Source organism: Cydia fagiglandana, chromosome 15, assembly GCF_963556715.1.
Source record: "Cydia fagiglandana chromosome 15, ilCydFagi1.1, whole genome shotgun sequence".
In the NCBI taxonomy this organism is placed as follows: Eukaryota; Metazoa; Arthropoda; class Insecta; order Lepidoptera; family Tortricidae; genus Cydia; species Cydia fagiglandana.
This window is the reverse complement of record NC_085946.1, coordinates 16,558,619-16,581,048: the sequence shown is the minus strand read 5'-3', so window position 1 is coordinate 16,581,048 and position 22,430 is coordinate 16,558,619. Positions and strand designations below refer to the sequence as shown.

The 22,430-nt window shown below is 39.6% G+C and overlaps 1 protein-coding gene across 1 annotated transcript; it reads left to right on the top strand.

The window, feature by feature from the left end:
* Window positions 1–2,791: 2,791 nt before the first annotated feature.
* LOC134671444 (ecdysteroid-regulated 16 kDa protein) lies at window positions 2,792–19,528 on the top strand. The gene is made up of 4 exons (XM_063529302.1): window positions 2,792–2,939; window positions 12,767–12,880; window positions 17,243–17,361; window positions 18,594–19,528. Exons 1-4 carry the CDS (start codon window positions 2,873–2,875, stop codon window positions 18,729–18,731), a joined length of 438 nt encoding a protein of 145 aa, XP_063385372.1. The 5' UTR covers window positions 2,792–2,872; the 3' UTR covers window positions 18,732–19,528.
* The last annotated feature ends 2,902 nt before the right edge of the window (window positions 19,529–22,430 follow it).

The window sequence follows — 22,430 nt, the reverse complement described above, 5'->3', positions numbered from 1 at the left end:
CCAAAATCATCATTTAAAAGTCAATTCTATCAGCAAACATAAGAAAACAACTCAAAATTTGCATTTGATTACTTTGCCTCACATGTGGATAATATGCAACTTTGCTATATATTCGTTTCCGAAGTGCAAAGTAAGCCTTTCCGAGCTGGTGTGGTGAAAATGTTTTTACAGTAGGTACATATGGTGCCACTTTCCCGCTCTAGTAGTGTTCACAATAAACTTATTTAACTGCGACAGTAGAGTCGGATCGATCTGACAGCATGGCATTGTGATGACAAAGTGCGGTAATGTCATCAAAAATGTAAAATTTCTATGAAAATATGACGTTTATACCGCATCAGCCTGCACTCTAGCCTGCGGCTGTCGTGAATCTAAAGACTTCGTTCGCAATATTTCACTTACCTACCCCCCTCGTTGAACAATATATACTATACCTACCATTCACTATGAAAACTGTTTTTCTTTGTTGATACTGGTGGTGCGCTTTTCCAGTAGTCAACAGATACCTACTACTACGGGGCAATTCGGGAAATGAATTAGAGATTAACTAGATACGATATAGTAAAGATATGTGACGTCCCACGGGTAAAGGTACCTTATGGCGGTTAGCGCTTACGCTCTATTACTAACGCCGCTCCAATATTATTGGGGCGCTATGCGACGTAAGCGCCGGCTGCCATAAGGTACCTTTTTCCGTGGAACGTCACATATCTTCACTATTTCATATCTAGTGAATCTCTAATTCATTTCCCGAATCGCGGCGCCAGCCGCCATAAGGTACCTTTTGCAGTGGAACGTCACATATCTTTACTATTTCATATCTAGTGAGTCTCTAATTCGTTTCCCGAATCGAGCCGCTAGTCACGTACTCACCAAGTAATCCACTCATAAATCAATCATATACTTAATGTACCTACCCATCGCCATCAGAAAATGCGCATTTACATACTTTTGAGGTGACAATCACTGCAATGAGTCAGTTTGCCAATAACTATCGCTCGTAAATATTTTCCCACATTTTATTTAGTTTTATTTTACACTGGCCCAACCAATATTACAGGGTTTTATCCTCCTAAGGCCCAAGGTCCTACCTATAGTACTTATTCAGTTCGATGAAATTTAAATAATATCCAATTGGAACAGAGTCGCATTTGTTTTGTTTCGTATAATTTTCAAACAAAACCAAAATCAACTCTATTCCATGCACTAAAGGTTCAAACAGTGGCAAATTCTGGATTTTTCTTTTGTATGGCTGGGCCTTAGGAGGCTATGTTACACTTTCAAAATAGTTGAAATTCGACTTATTCGACAATGTCACTATGACAATGTTCAAATTTCAGATCGATAAAAGTGAAAGATAGAAACCTGTAATATTGGGCCAGCGATTTGTCATTTGTCAAATATTAGACATACTTAAATTGAATTCAGACGAATTAGCAGACAGAAGCTAGTCCGTTAATGTCCGACCGCAGCTACACTACGGCAGTAATACAGCGTGACATTACTGTCGCAAATGTCAACAATCGGGGCAGCTACGTACCTACATCGCGTTATTCTCGTTTAACATTTGAGGCAGGAAATAATACCTACAATACAATAGGGTATTTGACTGTATTTGAAATAAATTATTTTATACCAAGCAAGAAATAACGCACCAGAAGATTCATAGAGAAACGTAGACAGACAGCAGTTATTTTTAGACACAATTTCTATTTTGAAACCTATAACTATAAATAGTAGGTAATTTCATAGTGACGTCACATGCTAGTGTTTCATATAAATTCCATAGTAGAAAATCGTTTTGACGAATAGTCGAATACTCTATTAGTAGTAAGTATACTGCTGTAGTCGACTGCCTTAGTGCAGCTGCGTTCGGAATTGGAACTTCACCTTTATAATTACCGAATATCCTCTCAAGCGTGAGTCAGTTAGCATTTTTGGTCGTTTTGATCTAAATGTACCACTGATAGCCATCAACTGCTATCGATGTACTATACGTACGTGATGTACGTGCGATGCGGTTCCGGTGAGACAAAGAGCAAACGTAGACGTAGACTGGGCATTTAGTATATGCTAAAAAGACCGCCACCGAACGACGGCTGAATAGACTTGGGGAAAATTTAGCATTCAGATAAGTTATAACTTGGAAAAGTTAGGAATTGCTTTACTAGCTCCTTAGCTAGTCTTATATTGAAGTTCAATAATTGAACTCAAGTTTAAGTATTTTCTTACACATTTTTATTTAAGTCCACTACGTATAGTTATTTCTGTGGCCCTAGTGAAAAAGGGTACAAGTCTCACGCAGCTTAGGAGTAAAAGGGCACAGGTGTTACTTGGAACTTATACCCATTTACAACCGCGCTGCCCGAGACTTATACCTTTTTTCACTAGGGGTAGGGACACAGATTTATTTTTTTACTGAGCAACTTTTACTGTGGCACCATCACCGAAATCGCGAATTGAAAATTAACTCTCCCATGGAAAAGACAGGACAGGACCAGACAAAATCTATGAACCAGCCAATTTTTTTTCCGGGATTTCGGGGTAGGTCCCATAGTAAAAGTTACTCAGTATGGCCTATATATTAACATCGTAAAATATTGCAGGTTATAAAAAAACACCTTGTAGTATAAACTAAAACGCAGTTTAGACAAATAACAATCCAAAATGAATATGTTCAACAAAACATCCGATATAATATAGGGTTCATGAACCCTCTATCGCTGATAATCTTTGACCTGCGCCTGAGCATTGTTATAAGCTGCATAAAGGTCGCACACACGGCACGTCGAACCAGCCAGTCCGTAACGACGCGCGAGTCGACCGCACGCTAGCGCGCGATTAAAAAATAAAATTAAAAACAAAAGCAGCCATGTTGTTCGTTGTATCTCTTGCGGTCTTGCTGGCCAGTGCTCAAGCCAAATTTTACACGGATTGTGGTGAGTTTAAAAAAAGTGTTTGTACAGTACTTTTCTGAGAGGAAATTAACGTTTATGTGAGCGAGAATCCGATTGTGCCTTATGAGTAATATGATCTCTACATGTGTAAATTGCGTTTCTTCAGCAGTTCAATTAAGCATTACTAGTTCTAGGTACCTAATAAGTTACTAGAAAATTGTGAAAACCCACATTCCATACCATGTACCTACCTATGTATCTACATACGTACCTAGTCACAGAATAAATAATAATACTAGGTACAGAAGACTCACTCTCTAACAAAACGCGTCTGTTACGATCAGCACAGATAGGCCGCTAGGTGGCGACAGCGCCACGCGCGGCTTATGGCAAACCCCAAAATTGGGGTGGAACGGATGTAGTTTTAGCTACCTGTAGCAAAGCGACGAAATCGCGGAGTGAACCACGCCTGACCTAGTGTAGAAACGATACTTGAATCATGCAGCTTGGTAATTTACAGTGCGAATAAGTCTAATACTTACATCTACAAGTTGTAAATTGCGAATCCTACTAATATCATACCTCAAACGCTTAATTATTATTATTCTAGCTGCTGAGGTCAAAACTTGTATGCCACCCAGATTCTTTCCTTTTTCCATCTCATAATTATTACGTCTGAATTCCTCAATACTACAACCAAATTACCAAATTCGAATCACTTTACGTTCGTGATTCTTTTGCTTACTCGGCACTTCAAATCAACACAGAAACCAACTTTAAGTACTTAATTTTGCATTGCAGCGCAATATCGCAATATATAAATAAGTAAGTAGCTATTTGGAACTACGTTTTAACGTATTATTTATTATGAGGATCGACTCGATGAGTCAGTAGGTATTATGAACAGATTTAAAATACCTACTGACACATCTCACATAATATTTATACATAAATGACACTGAAAATAAGTTGGTTTTAGAGTTTCAATAGGAGATTCTTACAAAGATTAACTAAGTCCCACATTAAGCTCAAGATATGTTATGGGTACTCAGACAACGATACCTATACATATATAGTAAATACTTACAAATAGTTAAACACACAGAAAACACCAATGACTGAGTCACTCAGGAACATTATCTGTGATCATCACACAAATAAATGCCCATACCGGGATTAGAATCCAGGACCATCGGCTTCATAGGCAGAGTCTACCCACTAGGCCAGACCGGTCTTCATGTAAATATTAACATTAATTTCCTTATCTAATCCTTTTCGACACATCCTTATTCCGGCAGTAATGTTTTTAACTGGATGAGGAAATTAATGTTAATATTTACATGAAGACTGGTCTGGCGTAGTGGATAGACTCTTCTGCCTATGAAGCCGATGGTCCTGGGTTCGAATCCCGGTAAGGGCATTTGTTACGGCAAACGTCCGACATACCCAATAAAGGCAATAAAAGACATCCTTCTGTCGCCTATATTGCTAAAATGACGTAAGTTGAAAGATGTCAGCAGGGGGGGGACACTCGGAACATAGTTAACGTCAGTAAAGATGGCGGATGATGGCGTCAATTTAGAAAGAAAGAAAAATTGCGTAAAGCAGACTTCCGATTATGCAAACTACGTCATTAGATGTGTCACTATAAAATTGATACAATTTTAAGGCATGAATACAACATTGAGAAGGTTACATACCTAGTTTGTCAAGACCTTTCTTTATTTATAATGTTGGTTACTTAGCAACTGTTGTTTACTTGTCAGACCAAAATAAATGTCGTAAACAAATTATATAAGATAATTATTCTCTATTAATTTTAAAGTGTAACCGAGTAAAAATGGAGCAAGCATTAAATACGAAAATAGGGAAATTAGCCTCCCAATATTACAACACCTGGAGGTTTAAAATTTTTAATAGTGCTCAAGAAAATGCCGGGAGGTTTAGATATTCTCGAACGAAAAATGAAAAATTCCATCGTTAGCGCTCACTGCAAATAGCGATGAAAGGACCTGTGTATAAGTTCGAAACTATAATAGTGCAATTTTAATTTTGGTCACGACAAACATGTTCTATGACATTCTGCAAAAAATCTTGCGTCTTGATTCCGCTAAAGACACGTCGTGTAAGGAACTGGAGCGCATATTATGGAGGTACCTGCTTAGACAATGGACATAGAGTCAGAAGCTGCAAGCGGTAGATTCCTGCTATTAATAGGTACTAAATATGATACTATCTGTATATACCAAATTGAAGGCAATAAAATACTTTACTATTACTTACTACTATGTTTCTGTTATATTCATTCCACTCTTTAAAACCTTTTCTACATAATATTAGGTCTACTTGGGCGGTTTACAAGTACATTTTTTGTTTGACTTCTTGTAAACAATTACATTTATTTGTTACAAGAAACCAATAAAAAAATGGACTTTTAAACCGACCAAGTAGACCTAATATTATGTGGGACGAAAGTACACGTATGGATGCATATGTAGTTGTACACGCACACATACATACTTAGTTTCGGGGGAGAATCAGAGATGGCGCTTTCAAATGAGTTTCCATAAAATGCTTCAAGAGGGCTCTCTTTACCTATTATACTTACTTTACTCTTTGGATGTCAGGATCACATAATCCATGTATGTTATGTACACTAGGACAAAATTTGCACTTAAGTCCTAGCAAGACCAGCATTTAAATATGATAGGTACTTTATAGACAAATATGATACTTTATAGAGAATTATTATTTTACTTTTAATTTAATAAAGAATATTTTATTTTATAGTTTTTTTATTGTATAGTTTGGCAAACCATTTCCGTCAGTAGAAAAAGGGGAAAAATTCAAATTTGTGCTTTTTTCTACTGAGAGAGGGGGCTTGCCAGTAGGTATAACTTCTAGCGTTTTTCTAAAAAAAATAAAAAAGATAATTTTATATCTTTAAGCTAGGTATTAAATCGGTACAAACAGCAACACTCCTAACTGTACATCGGTGGAGTGGACCTTATTACAAAAGGCATAAGATCCACCGATGTACAGTTAACATTGTGGGCGATGGTACAGTAAAAATACGTTTAGTTTATTGAACATAAAAATGTAGATCATTAATGATCACGATTTCAGATAACTTAACGAGAGCCGGAAAAACTAAACTTGTTTGCCTATCTCATATGTTTATCTAAAAAATTATAATAACATCGTTAAATCGCCATTAGGGTTAGTTTTACAAGATATTTTAAATTTATAAATGAAGATATAATGATATTATTTACAGATGTAGTGAACAATCCCTTGCTATGGTATTTTCTAGGAAACGTTCGTATATGTCATGCTACTTCAGTCAACCTCAGTAGGTTTTGTACCGAGATTGACTGAAATAGCATAAAACGTTTGTGCGTTTTCGTGAAAGAACGATGATATATGGTTAGATTATGCACTAGAGTCTGTGTGGAAAGTGAAGAATCGTGGAACGTACTGGGCAAACGGACTCTAAATCTGTACTTTTTAGTACTTAGACCTCGTAAACATCCCAGCACTTCAATGATATCTTTAACGACTGTTTCAATTAATGTTACTACGTCACTCATCTCATTGTCGTCTATTTCTAACGTTGTTTCGTCTTTTTGCCACGGCTCGTAGAAGCCTGGGGTCCGCTTGGCAACTAATCCCAAAGAATTAGCGTTGGCTCTAGTTGTTACAAAAGCGACCGCCATATTCTGTCTTCCAACCAAAGGGAAAACTAGGCATAACTGGGATTAGTCCGGTTTCCTTACGATGTTTTCCTACACCGAACAGCAACGGTTAAATATGAAAATAAATGTTACTTATTATCATTACCTACTACAAATGATAATTGTGATATTTATATATATAAGTAAGATAATGAGAATCTACTGCGTACAAAATTGAACTAGAACCGGGCCATGATAACTCTGCCTGGCAATTACAATGACAAATAAGTGTGCGAATAATATGTCATCATCTCATCATCATTGTCAAAATTTCTATGAAAATATGAACTGTTTAAACTTTAAACCGGCGTAAAGTTCCAACTCTAGTTCGCGGTTAAAACGTTTACATATTATTAGATACTAAAGTCAGACCAAGAAAAGTCTGCAGCGATTTTGATAGCCCACGCAGTGCAAGTGTAATTTTAAACGTCAAACTTGTATGAAATTATTACGTAATACATCGCATAACACTTACACTGCGTGGGCTATCAAATCCGCTGCAGACTTAGTTTGGTGCGACTATAGCTATCGCAACCTGTACCACGCGAACAAAACGTCGTAAAACGGTTACGCGTTTAGGTCGCGAGACTCATGCTCCGCTCTAGGGAGTGCTCCCGGTACTGGTTTTCTATACGAATAGAGTACCGGAACCGGGAATTTCCGGTACTCGCCATACAAACTAAGTAACGGTAGCGTTCCCTATTACTTCGCTCCTATGGTTTGTTGTCTTAACATCAACTCATGGCGCAAAATACTGGTTCTGTGTGCCGGTTCTATATATACATAAGCAATTATAGTTGGGTTAAAACACAGAAAAGACTTCCACCAAACTGAGCATAGTAGCGCTACCCCTTCTGCCACGCATACGGTAATTCTACTCCATGTTCGAGTCGAAAGTGCCTTTGTGTGACGTCCGTGTCTTTGAACGGACCAATCACGGCACGGGACTTCGCTTACCTCGTCCCGCGCACCCCCGCATTTTTGGCATCATCGGTTGCATGAAATAATTGCTCTAAACTCGGTCTAGAGGATTCCTAGTCTAGGTATGGGTTAAAATCACTGGTTAAAATAGCCCTTTCTTGTTACTACTTACATATTTACAATCGGGCGGGTTCGACAGGATACCCATTGTCAAGTTAAATTCGATCACAATGAACGACGGACGATCAGCGAACGATCCATTCACTACGCACACGGTTTCACTACGGCGTAATGTGAATTCGATACAGCATGAACTAAATAAGTACCTATTACATACATACATACATAAAATCACGCCTATTTCCCGGAGGGGTAGGCAAGAGACCACGGATTTCCACTTGCTACGATCCCGACATACCTCTTTCGCTTCCTTCACATTCATAACATTCCCTAATTAATTACCTATTATAAGTACAACATATGACATCTGTAGTTTGTCTAAGCTAAAGTATGACTCACGCTAGAACGGCGCGGGTCCGGGCCGAGGCACACTTCATTTTCTATGACAGATGATCACGTGATGCTTTCTATAGGAAACGAAGTGCCGGATGCCTTGCCCCGTACCCGGACTCTAACGTGAATCATCCTTACCTCTGAGGACCTACCGCGAAAACCGAAATTCGCAAATTGCGGGGATCTTTCTCTTTTTTTACTCCAATGAAGGCGTAATAAGAGTGACAGAGACAGATGCCCGCAATTTGCGAAATTCTATTTTCGCGGTTATAGCCCTGCACCGACTTTGACATGACAAAGTGTCGAGTCCTTAATAACGTCATTTGTGCATTGCAATTTCATGTACAAGGTGACATTTCCACACTTGGTCAAATGGTTAAGTCTGTATAGAGCTATAGTTGGTACTGACTATAAATTTGTAACCTAAAGTAGGTGAACAATGCATTTTTAATGCCGAAACTGTCCCTTGACGCAATATCTCACAAACATGATATATTTGGAACTTATTGGGCCCGATTCGGATTTTGAAATAGACATCTATTAGACATCTTTTAGACATCACCAAGATACGATAACGATATGTTTAAGATCTAACCTGTCAAATTTGACATTTGAGCGATTCTGGAGATATTCTTGAACGATTTCCACAGGATATGACTTAGAGATCCAATTCACATCTAATAGATATCTTCTCTATCTAACGTAAAAGTGACATTGGTTGCCCGAATTGCGCTGCAATTGCTGCAAAAGAGAACTAATTGATATCTAAACTATCACGCGTATTCGGTAAACGAGATAATCACAAGATCTAGAAACGATATAGAGATCAACTAGATTTACATTAGATATCGACTAGATGTGACTTGGATATGCTTGGATATCTAAGTCATAACTTGTCGAAATCGTTCGCCTTCAGAATCGCGGAAACGTCAAATTTGACATATCTATCTTACAAATATCTTTAAATTATCCATATCGTAACTTGTTGAGGTCTAGTAGAGATTTCCAGAATCGAGCCGTATAACGTATCTAGAATGGATCTAGTACGTGTCGTCTCTTGTGAATATCTTGAAGTTCGAATACGGCAGATTGAATGAATACGAGTAAATAACATGTTTCAACTTGTCCGACCTTTCTCCCCTAACATTGAGCTGTCAATTGTCCCATAATCCCGCAGTGACCTTTGACAGTGCCCGGAATAGTTGGATCTCTCTGTTTTAGGCTTTGTCGATAAGTGGCTTAGGCGTCCTAGTTTTCCTAACGGTAACGGTCGTTGGTTATTTCTGCGACCTTTTTTGGGTTAAGTATCTGTGGTTTCACCTATTATTAGACTTAAGTCAACCGGGTTAAATCGGATACACGTACGAATTTTGCACTTGTGTCGTGCGTTTTGCACATGGGTATAGTTCGTAGGTTCGTAACAGAGCCCGAGCTAATCCTATTGTCTATTGTTAAGTAAAACCGCTCGTGCCACGTGCCACCACCACCTGCATAAAAACCTGCGTACTTCGGTTACTGAGTGCCGGCGAGTCGAACGCTACAGAACCAGTCTAAAATGTGTCATCGAGATGCGTAACAAAGGCGCGTTATCGGAGAGCGCAACTACACTGGTTTTTTGAGCGTTGGACTAGCCTGCGCTCAGGTGCCAAATAGAATAAGGATGACCCTTTTTTGCAGGTAAGTAGCACGTGCGGTTTTACTTAACAATAGACAATAGGATTAGCCGCCGGGCTCAGTTACGAATCTACGAACTATACTATAGTTCGTTTTTTTTAGCATTAGAAAGAACTTCGCAGAAGTAAGCTTGTGGTTCCAAATCCGACACTTATAGCGGTAATAATTTGAAGTAAATTATATGTATTGACCATGCTACATTAGATAATTCAATAATTATTAACAATTAAAGAGCCTGATAAAAACTGCACGCTTGCTTCTGTGGAGTTCTTTCTAATGCTAAAAAAAACGAACTATAGACGACGATATAAACATACTTATATAGAAAAATACATATTTATATAATACATAGAAAACACCCATGACTAAGGAACAAATATCTGTGTTCATCTCACAAATAAATGCCCTTACCGGGATTCGTACCCAGGACCATCGGCTTAGGGTCACTATCCACTAGGCAAGATATTTCATGGCGATCCTTGCAGGGTCGCCATGAAATATCTTGTTAACCGACTTCCAAATCTCAAAGAAGGAGGTTATCAATTCGGTTGTATGTTTTTTTTTATTTTTTTTATTTTTTTTTTATTTTTTTTTTATGTTTGTTACTCTTACTCCATATCTCCGTCATTACTAGATCGATTTTGAAAATTCTTGTTTTGATTGAATGTATATGCATACAGATTGGTCCCGTTTTTGTCAAAACCCAGTTCTGATGATGGGATCCATGAGGAATCGAGGGAACTCCTCAAATCTTAAAGGCATACATATAGTGATTTTTGGGTTTTTATCAACAAATCAAGCATATACACCCAAAAAAGTGACATTTGATGAAGTGGAACTGCTGATGATGATCAGAACGGAACTCTTTAACGACGCATAGTTCACGGTTGGCGATTTGTCCTCTTCGTTATGTTTGTTAAGCAAGTTAAGTTTTTAAGCCACATTTTTGTCAAGCTCGAGTTCTGATGATGGGTTCCATGAGGAATCAAGGGAACTCCTCAAATCTTAAAGGCATGCGTATAGAGATTTTTGTATTTACATCAGAAAATCAAGCATTTTCATTAAAAACTGTTGCATTTGATGAAGTGGAACTGCTGATGATGATCAGAACAGAACTCTTCAACGACGCATAGTTCACGGTTGGCGATTTGTCCTCGTCGTTATGTTTGTTAAGCAAGTTAAGTTTTTAAGCCACATTTTTGTCAAGCTCGAGTTCTGATGATGGGACCCATGAGGAATCAAGGGAACTCCTCAAATCTTAAAGGCATGCGTATAGAGATTTTTGTATTTACATTAGAAAATCAAGCATTTTCATTAAAAACTGTTGCATTTGATGAAGTGGAACTGCTGATGATGATCAGAACAGAACTCTTAAACGACGCATAGTTCACGTTTGGCGATTTTTCCTTTTCGTTATGTTCGTTAAGCAAGTTAAGTTTTTAAGCCACATTTTTGTCAAGCTCGAGTTCTGATGATGGGATCCATAAAGAATCGAGGGAACTCCCCAAATATTAAAGGCATACGTATAGATTTTTTTGTATTTTCATCATAAAATCAAGCATTTACATTAAAAACTGTCGCATTTGATGAAATGGAACTGCTGATGATGACCAGAACAGAACTCTTCAATGACGCATGGTACACGTTTGGTGATTACGAATTTCGATTTTGACTTGGACTGGGACCCGGACTCGGACTCATACCCGGATCCGGTTCGCACCCGGATCCGGTTTGGACCCGGACCTGGACTCGGACCCGGATTCGGACTCTGACTCGGAACCGGACTCGGACCCGGACTCGGACCCGGTCTCGGACCCGGACACGGACCCGGACTCGGACCCGGACTCGGACCCGGTCCCGGACTCGGACCCGGACTCGGACCCGGACCTTGATCCAGAAAACCACTATGATACCTTAACTAAATAAACAACTATGATTACCTACCATAAAATTAATGTAGGTATAAAGTACGATGATGCCAATCTTACTAGCCCCTCCCGCTTAAGCCCCCGTACACCACACCGCACGGCATGCGCCATTAAGTGGGTTAGGTTAGGTTTGAACTGCGATCCTCACAGAACCGAACAAGGATTAGGTTAGGTTAGAACTGCGAGCCTTACAGAAACGAAATGCTACTTGAAAAGTGGGTTTGATTAGTATAGGTTCGAACTGCGATCCGCACAGAACCGAACTGCTATCTGAGGAGTGGGTTAGGTTAGGCTAGAACTACGACCCTCATGGCTCCTCTTCACGATGGGCCAACACCGGCCACTCCAAGGGACGCATTTATGCGTTAGAGGGAGCAAGTGATATTGCTATCTCATTCTACCGCATGGCTGCGTCCCTTGGAGTGGCCGGCGTTGGCCCATCCTGTAGAGGAGCCATTATACAGAAGCGAAATGCTAGTAGAAAAGTGGGTGGTTTTACCTCCTTTTCTACATAGTGTACCATCTACAGTAATCTTTCATCGGCCCCATGGAAGTCGGTTTTTTTTTCTTAAAAATTGTATAATATTGTATTAGATTATACTAGATAACTAATAAGTAGGGTAGGCGGCAGCATACGGGAGACGAGATTAGAGTTTATGGAATCAAACAAGACGATAGTAGTGTTCAGAATAGAAAAGCCTTTATTTAACCATTTGGACGCCAATGACCGATATATCTGCACCGCAGGTCCAACGCCAAAGACGGATTAATCGGTCACAAACCACAGAGCAACAAAGACCTACGTGCATTTATGCATAAAGTTCAATTTCAGTTTTGACACTTCGGTGACGTGGCGTCCGAGTGGCAGCTTTTGTGTTTGACATGGCGTCAAAAAGGTTAATATACTCGTATCAATACCTATTTATACATGTTAGGTTGCGCCTAGTGAGTATTATATTCTTTGGGTTGCGCTGACACAAGCAATATGCGTTTATGTTACAGTAAACCAGAGTGTTACTGTTAAACAATAAAAATTTATTACCCTATTACTGACCGGTCGTCATTATTCAAATTAACGAAATAATTGCTTTGTTTCCAGGATCGTCTTTGGGGTCCGTGGCGAATGTGGGCGTGAGCGGGTGCGAAGACTCAGCGAAGGAGTGCATCCTCAAGAGAAACACCAATGCGACCATCACTATTGATTTCACACCTTGTAAGTAGACAGCAGAGTCAGGGCCGTCTTAAACTATGCTGGGGCCCTTGGGCACATAAGAATTCGGGGCCCTTTTGGAAGGAAAAAAAGCGAATCAAAGTAACATTTTTCTCATCATTTTTAGGGTTCCGTACCCAAAGGGTAAAACGGGACCCTATTACTAAGACTTCGCTGTCCGTCCGTCCGTCCGTCTGTCTGTCACCAGGCTGTATCTCACGAACCGTGATAGCTAGACAGTTGAAATCTTCACAGATGATGTATTTTTGTTGCCGCTATAACAACAAATACTAAAAACAGAATAAAATAAAGATTGAAGTGGGGCTCCCATACAGCATACAGCTAACATCGGGCGTGGTCAGTACTTGGATGGGTGACCGTTTTCTTTTTGCATTTTTTTCCTTTTTTTTTTGCTCAATGGTACGGAACCCTTCGTGCGCGAGTCCGACTCGCACTTGCCCGGTTTTTCTACTATGATCTTCTATTTATTATAGGTATACTGTTACTGTTTGATCTCGGGCCCCCCTGAGGATAGGGGCCTGGGGTACGGGCCACGTGTGCCCGTATGGTATAGAGCAGAGTATTGTACAGTCAAAGAAATTAATTTCCTACAGATGTAGTGTATATGTTCCATCGTATTTTTTCGTAAACGTACGAACGTGTCTTGCTATTTCAGTCAGTCTCGGGACAAAAAGTACTGAGGTTGACTGAAGTAGCATGATAAATACGAAGGCGTATGGTCGCGCATGAACAGCATCGTCACGATAAGGACCAGATTCGGTTGTAAATTTTTTTATGGTTTTAAACTGGTTTTGATACGACGTCGAAGATCGTTCGCAGATTGGTGCATGTGTCGGCGGCCGATCGCAAGATCAGTCATATCGTGAAATTCCTAGGCATATCGTGAAACGTGAAAAATCTTTGACTCGTTCCCTGAGCCGACGGAGCCCCGCGTAGCGCTATTTCTGGGCAGTTTGCCCTTCGGGCATCTGAAGCAACCTAACGAACCTATCCTACCTACCTCTATCTTGGATTAATGTGACTATCGTCAAAACATTACACAGGAACATTACGATCTGCCTGATCTTACGACCGGCCGCCGACACATGCAAAATGAAAAATGCGTAAAATGCGCGCCAATGACCAAGACGATCGCCAAGGTCGTATCAAAACCAGTTCAAAACCATAACAATTTTTCAATCAAATCGAATGAATCGGGCTCGAGGACAAGAGAGAATTCGCGTCTCTTTTTCTGTACAAGAATTGGTGCGAGCGAGACGCACAATAACTAAATGATATTATTTATACATTCTGATGTCAGTATAAGGTGTATTCGGGTAATACCGAATGTCGGATAATTCCGAAATTCAGATGAAAATCACCCTTAATTCCATCATAATAAAAGTCTCTTTTCGGAATTATCCGACAGTTTTCGACATTCGGAATTACCCGAGTAAACCTTACCTTCTTTCAAACCGGCCTGATACACTCCTCACTTCATTCTATTCAAGGTGTAAAGTTAGCTAAGATGATTTCTAAAACATAGTCGTTTTAGCTCAAGCAAACTATTACCACTACAACTACCGGCTGAGTAATGCGCTGCGATGTTATATTACAGCTATTAGCATGAGCGGATGCCGTAATAAGTACCTAACCACGTAACGTCGCTCCACAGTGCCTTTGGCTCAATTTTAAGCCAAGAACATTGCTAGTTCAGTAGCAGTAGCAGAACAAATTCTCTTTCAAGCGCAAACCCGCGACAACTTAAATGAGTAGAGCGTAACAGGCCGCGTAGCCAAGATGCCAATCGCTCACGCTCCGAAGCGATCGAAACGCAACTGTCACTGTCGTACTAATATGGAAGAGTGATAGAGAGACATAATGCTTTTCGTTGTCGAAGCGATAGCGATTGTAACCTTGGCTAGGCCGGCAGGTTCATAAGTCGTCCTCATGATGTTTACAGTGGGTATATACATATATATGTATGTATATATGTATTGTATATATGTATATATAATGTCATATATTATAGTTTAGTGTTTTTTTTTCTTTCCAAATTTACTGTAACAGTATTCTGAGCCTGCACCAACTAGATCTTTCGGTTTAGCCCATGGTTGACTGGTAGAGAATGCCTTCTGGCATTAAGTCCGCCATTTGTACTCTTCATTTATTGTGCAATAAAGTTTAAATAAATAAATAAATAGTTGGTGTGAAACTGGACAATTTTCTTAGCCCAATGAAGATTATTTGTGTAATTTACTTATTTCTACATGTTTCCATTTATAATACAGTTGCTCTCACGGTCAATGTCAAACGTTAACGTTTATTTACGAAACGGATGTTTACGCATAACTATGACTTAAAGTCGGGTTTTAAACAATACGTAACACATACCTAAGGTGGTGGTACTAATAGTGCTCGACATGCTAATGCCTAGTAGATGACACCCTGCTGTCACCTCCATTGACAATGACTTAAGTTTCAAGATGACATGTACTGGGACCGAGTCGAGCCAGTACAGGGGGGCTACCGCGAAAACCGAAATTGCGGGGATCTTTCTCTTTTACTCCAATGAAGGCGTAATAAGTGTGACAGACAGAGAAAAATGCCCGCAATTTGCGAACTTCGATTTTCGCGGTTATAGGCCAGTACGACCACTTTACTATGTATAGTAGAAGAAATAAGGAATATTTTCTAGGATATATTTCTCGCTTGTAATTTATCCGCTCACATCATTAAAAAATGCCGTAATTAAACTAATTAATTAAGTACATGGAAATTTAACTAACATATATCTCTGAGGTAATTAGATTTACTTGCTGAAAATAGTAAGTAATACAAAAGAAAATAGATTGAGTAGAAAATGCTGTAGGTATGTAAAACATGTACCTACCTACTTAAGTACTCAGTCTATTTTCTTTGTTTCATAACACGTAATACTAATACGTAATAAATAAAGGTATGTGTATAATCATTCAATAATCAGTGATCACGCATGCCGGCTGATGCAGCCGGTGTGATTGATTCATTAACTATGTAACAATACTTAATGTGTGTGTCTCGTCTGATCTTTGCTCTATAATAGTTATTTACGATACGAGTGCGAAAAAGAGGAAATTCGAAACGAGTGGCGATAAAATTTAATTTATCGCCACTCGTTTCGAATTTCACGACTCGAACTCGACTCGTTTCGAAACACGACCGAAGGTAGTGCTTTAAATCGACACGAGTTGCAAATTACCTATTCACACGTGTATCGTACAACGTTTTATAGTACATATGGCCCTTTAAGCTTTTGACATACGCACGAAAAGTGATATTTCACGCACTAGTGCGGGAAAATGGGACCATTTGTACTATAAAAGTATTAGCAGGTATTAGTAACTACATAAATTGGTAATGAGAATTGTTATGATACCCAGACACTTCAAAACTGCGTATTCACTTATGGAATGTAATGCGTAATAGTTTTCCATCGTCCATCGTATTTTCCCGGAAACGTTCGTACTTGTCATGCTACTTCAGTCAACATCAGTACTTTTTGTACCGAGATTGACTGAAATAGCAAGATTCGTACGTATCCGTGAAGATACGATCGAAAATAACTATGCACTACATCTGTAAGTACCAACTGCAATGAGTAGAACTATTTGCTAACCAAGTTTTGTAAAGCCTTATAACAAGTAACTCACAATAATAAGGGCGTATATTTTTAAAGAACATACCTACCTCGTCTTAATTTTAATACAGTTTATTGTCTTTATTGGAATGCTATTATGCTACGCAATCCTTCGTCCTTTTATTGATATAAATATGTGACGTCCCACGGGAAAAGGTTCCTTATGGCGGTTGGCGCTTACGCTATTATTAACGCCGCTCCAATATTATTGCGGCGCTATGCGACGTAAGCGCAGGCCGCCATAAGGTACCTTTTGTCGTGGAACGTCACATATTTTATTGTAATTCAACATAATATTTTTCTTGCATCTTTCGCAATCTCTTTTGTTATTTTTGTTTTAGAATTGCTTATAATTAATTACATTCGATGACTTTCAACGTCTGAGCCTCTACCATCAGTTTGGCATTGACATAAACGCTATCGTGAACGTAATTTACTTTCTATGCATCTCGCTCGTACTGACATATTAGTGCGAAAGAGATATTTAGAAAGTAAATTACGTTCACAATAGCGTTTATGTCAATGCCAAACTGATGGTAGCTGTACTGTTGTCAAAAAAGTCTATTTTGATAGTAAATAAATTGAACACATGGCAAATAAAACCTTGCGAATGAGGGTACCTATAACTCGACTGATACTCGTAATTATTAATTAAATATCCTTCACGTATGTAATTCTCATTCCAGCGGTAGCAGCGAAAGAGATAACCACAGAAGTTCACGGAGTCATCATGAACCTACCCGTACCGTTCCCTCTGCCTCAACCCGACGCCTGCAAGGGCAGCGGACTGTCCTGCCCGCTCAAGGTAACTACGACAGTCACTTGGTGAAAGAGATAACCACAGAAGTTCACGGAGTCGTCATGAACCTTCCCGTGCTGTTCCCGCTACCTCAGCCCGACGCCTGCAAGGGCAGCGGACTGTCCTGCCCACTCAAGGTAACTAAGACAGTCACTTCGTGAAAGAGATAACCACAGAAGTTCACGGGGTCATCATGAACCTTCCCGTACCGTTCTCTCTGCCGCAGCCCGACGCCTGCAAGGGTAGCGGACTGTCCTGCCCACTCAAGGTAACTAAGACAGTCACTTGATAAAAGAGATAACCACAGAAGTTCACGGAGTCATCATGAACCTTCCCGTACCGTTCCCGCTGCCGCAGCCCGACGCCTGCAAGGGCAGCGGACTGTCCTGCCCACTCAAGGTAACTAAGTCTGTCACTTTATGAAAGAGATAACCACAAAAGTTCACGGAGTCATCATGAACCTTCCGGTACCGTTCCCTCTGCCGCAGCCCGACGCCTACAAGGGCAGCGGACTGTCCTGCCCACTCAACGTAACTAACGCAGTCACTTGGTGAAAGAGATAACCACAGAAGTTCACGGAGTCATCATGAACCTTCCCGTGCCGTTCCCGCTGCCGCAGCCCGACGCCTGCAAGGGCAGCGGACTGTCCTGCCCGCTCAAGGTAACTAAGAACACTTGATGAAAGAGATAACCAGAACCACAGAAGTTCACGGGGTCATCATGATTATCATGAATCTTCCCGTTCTGTCCCCACTGCTTCAACCCAACGCCTGGAAGGGCAGCGGACTGTCCTGTCCACTGAAGGTAACTAAGACAGTCACTGGATGGAAGAGATAACCACAGAAGTTCACGGGGTCATCATGATTACCATGAATCTTCCCGTTCTGCTCCTACTGCCTCAACCCAACGCCTGCAAGGGCAGCGGACTGTCCTGCTCACTGAAGGTACCTAACTATGACTAGATGAAAGAGGTAACCACAGAGACGGGGTCATCATGAACCATGCACTTTCTTCTGGCATTCACGCTTTGCGCATTTATCCTCATTGAATTGTTAAACTATTTTTTTTTGTTATGTAACGACTCTACGCACGAAAAATTTCGCACATTGACCTGTGCCCATGAGCCAGCGGTCAATGGCAATGTGCAAGCGGGACAACAATAGATAGAGATAGGAACATGCCAGTCAATGAAAGCAATTCATTTTAACGTCCTTACTTTAAGTAATCTTTTTTTACAGGCCGGTGAACTGGCCAAGTACGTGACGTCACTGCCAGTCCTCAAGTCGTACCCCAAGGTCAAGGTCGATGTGAAGTGGGAGCTCAAGACCGACAGCGGAGACCTGGTCTGCATCTTGATCCCGGCCAAGATCAATTAAGTACCATAATTAATACGTCTTACTACGAAAGGAAGTTCTTCGGATCGACAAAACACGGGGTCATAGACTCATGCTACGACCAAGCATGTGTGAATTAAAGTTTTATGAGCCCGGTCATCAGTTTGGTATGTGGTTAACCCTTTACCAAGCTAAGGGATATATATTTCCCACATACGGCACTTCAAACATGTGTTCTATTTTCGATCAGTAAGCAGTCTTACTGTCGAATGTCAGTACATCATTCTTGAACTGTCAAGTGTCAGCCTGGTAAAGGGTTTCGTCGCTGGAAAGCAATAATGCTGTAACTCGCGCTACAACTATATTGCGGGTTACAGCATTATTGCTTTCCAGCGACGAAGAGTTGTCTTAAATCCTTTAGTATTTCGTGAATCTCGTAAATATGATTAAAGCCGAGATTCGTGAAAAACGAGTGAAATACCTATATTTCGCCCCATCACAATCGTTAAACAATGAAAATGCGACCTTTAAGATATTTGTAGCTCTATACCCACTTATATTTCAATGTCACAATAAAATAATTGCTTCATAAGAACCACATTAATTTTGGGGTCATTATGAAATAAGTTTTAGTCTTCTGGACGCCAATAATTCCATTGCGCGTTTCCTTTTGAGAAATATTCCCATTCCTAACGAGGGAAATATTACTAGGCGCAGAACTTCACTATTTGTTAGTAAGATGTAAAAACAACTTAAGTCCTTAAAAATAAGGGCTATATTTGATTGGCAGAGATAAATGATATCGTTTTAAGTTTTTAGTGGTTTGGAGAAAATATAAATTCGTTGAAACTTTTCGTATCGAACTACGTTTCGAATCCGAATACGAATTGAAAGTCGACATTTACGAAATTATGAAAACTAATTTCCAGATTATACCTTTTATATCAAATACACTAAAATCACAGTTCAATTGCCAAAATTTGTCATTTTAGTTGATGATTCAGGATAATTGGGTAGGAAATGACCAATTTAACTGTCATTTTAGGGGATATAGGGCGTCTGCTAGCGTGGGCGGGGGCACGCACGCGGAAGCCATTGTACAGCCGGGCAAAAAAGAGTAGAAAGAAATTAAAAAGTGGCAATACTATAGTGTCGTCCCTTTGAAATCAATTTATATAAGAGAACGGGACGACACTACAGTGTTGCCACTTTTTAATTTCTACTCTTTTTTGCCAGGCTGTAGGTAAAATCTGTCGCACGCGTCCGCGCCAGTTAGCTACCTATACGTTCATACTATATGTGACGTTCCACGACAAAAGGTACCTTATGGCGGCTGGCGCTTACGTCGCATAGCGCCGCAATAATATTGGAGCGGCGTTAATAATAGCGTAAGCGCCAACCGCCATAAGGAACCTTTTCCCGTGGGACGTCACATATTTCGTTAACCCGCTCACCCGCTCCGTGCACGCGCGCCAGCTAGCGGACGATTTTAACAGTTTATGTATAAGTTACTGTAGCAATCGCTCATATTTCAGTCCAATAAAATCCCTTTTATTCACTTTTCACTCGTCCATGGCCCCGACGGAAGACCAGCGTTGGCCCATCAAGGCAACACCATGCTGAGTCGGGACCATTTCGTGGCTATTTACTAGTTCTGTTATGTAATGATAAGTGTATTTTTTTTATTTTTGTTCCTCTTTTTTTTCTCTTTTGTCTGTTACCTATTTTTTATGCCACGAATAAACTATTTCTATTTCTATTTTATTTGTTTGTAGAATCGGACCAAGAAAAGTCTGCAGCGGATTTGATAGCCCACGCAGTGTAAGTGATATTTATTACGTCATAATTACATAGAAGTTTGACGTTTAAAATAACACGTACTCTGCGTGGGCTATCAAATCCGCTGCAGACTTTTTTTGGTCTGACTTTATTACCTTTTACCCTCTGATTATGTTTAATTTATTTTTTAAGACGTGGTTAATTTTATACGATAACTATAATTTAGTTTTATCATTTTGCATTTTCAGTTTTTCAGTTATATTAATTAACGTATTATATTGTGCTTTGAGATCTTGCCTGACATAGTTTAGGAAATGAATCTAAAGTAAAATAACTAACTATTCTTGTAGCTATACTTCATACACTGACCAAAGGTTTTGTGATAATAATGTAACATGTAGTTTCAATAATAGTCAAATTTAAAATTAGAAAAGCAACGTCACAATTACTTAATTATTGTTGAAACCACATAGTTAATGTGTAAAAGATGGAATAAAAACCGATGATAAAAAAAATTGCGTTTTATTTAAAGCATTGATATATAAAAATAATTATGAAATCACTTCATGATTCAACATTTATATTATGGCTCCTCTACACAATGTCCCAGCGCCGGCCACTCCAAGGGACGCAGCCATGCAGTAGAATGAGATGAGATAGCTATATCACTTGCTCCCTCTAACTATAACTAAGAATTTTTCAATGAAAATAAGTATAATTCTAAGATACTAAAATAATATTTTTGTTATATATTATAGGCATAGAAATAGATAAATTATAGTGTAAGTACCTTTCTTATGTGTAATACATATTTTATATGCACGTGTATTTGCAATGCCCTTGTAGGGCACAGGGGCAGGGACATATTGTAATCTTATTGTACTTTTAGAGTAAGATCAATATGTGAGCAATAAACTATTCTTATTCTTAACGCATAAATTTAATGCGTCCCTTGGAGTGGCCGGCGCTGGGCCATCGTGTAGCGGAGCCATTATGTTTTATATATTTACTCGTCCGCGCTAAGTCACCACCCACTTTTACGTGAAGTATGTCGTACAGTTAGTATCAATAGTAATGGATGAAACGATGTATCTGCCACAATGAATTTCTGGTCCGCAACTTTTGGTGCTGACCGTACGAACCACACATTTTCTCAGCCAAAAGTGCCATGTCGGTGCAAACTTAGCCTAGCGGAGTCTACAATTTCTTTTACGAGTTTAATGTGAACACCACCACTGAGATGACAACATTGATACAAACAGAATGATGCAAAATTTGATCATATTTTATTACGCTTTAGTCCTTTCGAACTGCAGGACGCTGGTTCTAATTCTGATTCTTCCTTCACTGGAAAACAGCTGGGGAATATTAACTTAAGGAATGTATGATCACGCGCCGGTGTCATCTTGGGTCGTCCCATTCGTTTTTCGTCAAGTTCTTAAATTAGTCCTATTCTGCTTTCGTCACTCATTCTACATTGAAAGCCACCGACGATTGTGACGAATGTATAGAATGAGTGACGAAAGCAGAATACCCAAGACGATACCCACGCGCCATGTTGCGGAATTTCACTGGAACTAATTTTGTCATACGACACTGAACTATCACCCTGTACATGAGAGTAACAGCGCCCTCTTGACAATGATCATATATTACTTTCAGGCTTTACATTCCGTTCAAATAGTTCAGTGAAACTCTGCGCGAGTCGGGTTATATAGTCGCACCAATAAAAGACTGCAGCGGATTTGATAGCCCACGCAGTGTGTTATTTATATGTCATAATTTCATAGAAGTTTGACTTCAAACTATCTCTATAACTATATGACTATAACTATCAAAATCGCTGCAGATTTTTTACGGTCTAACTCTAGTTCATTTCTTTTAGCATTAGAAAAATACTACGCGATCTGGACGAGTCTTTTAATTAACTTATGAAAACAAAAGAATTCAATACAATAAAAT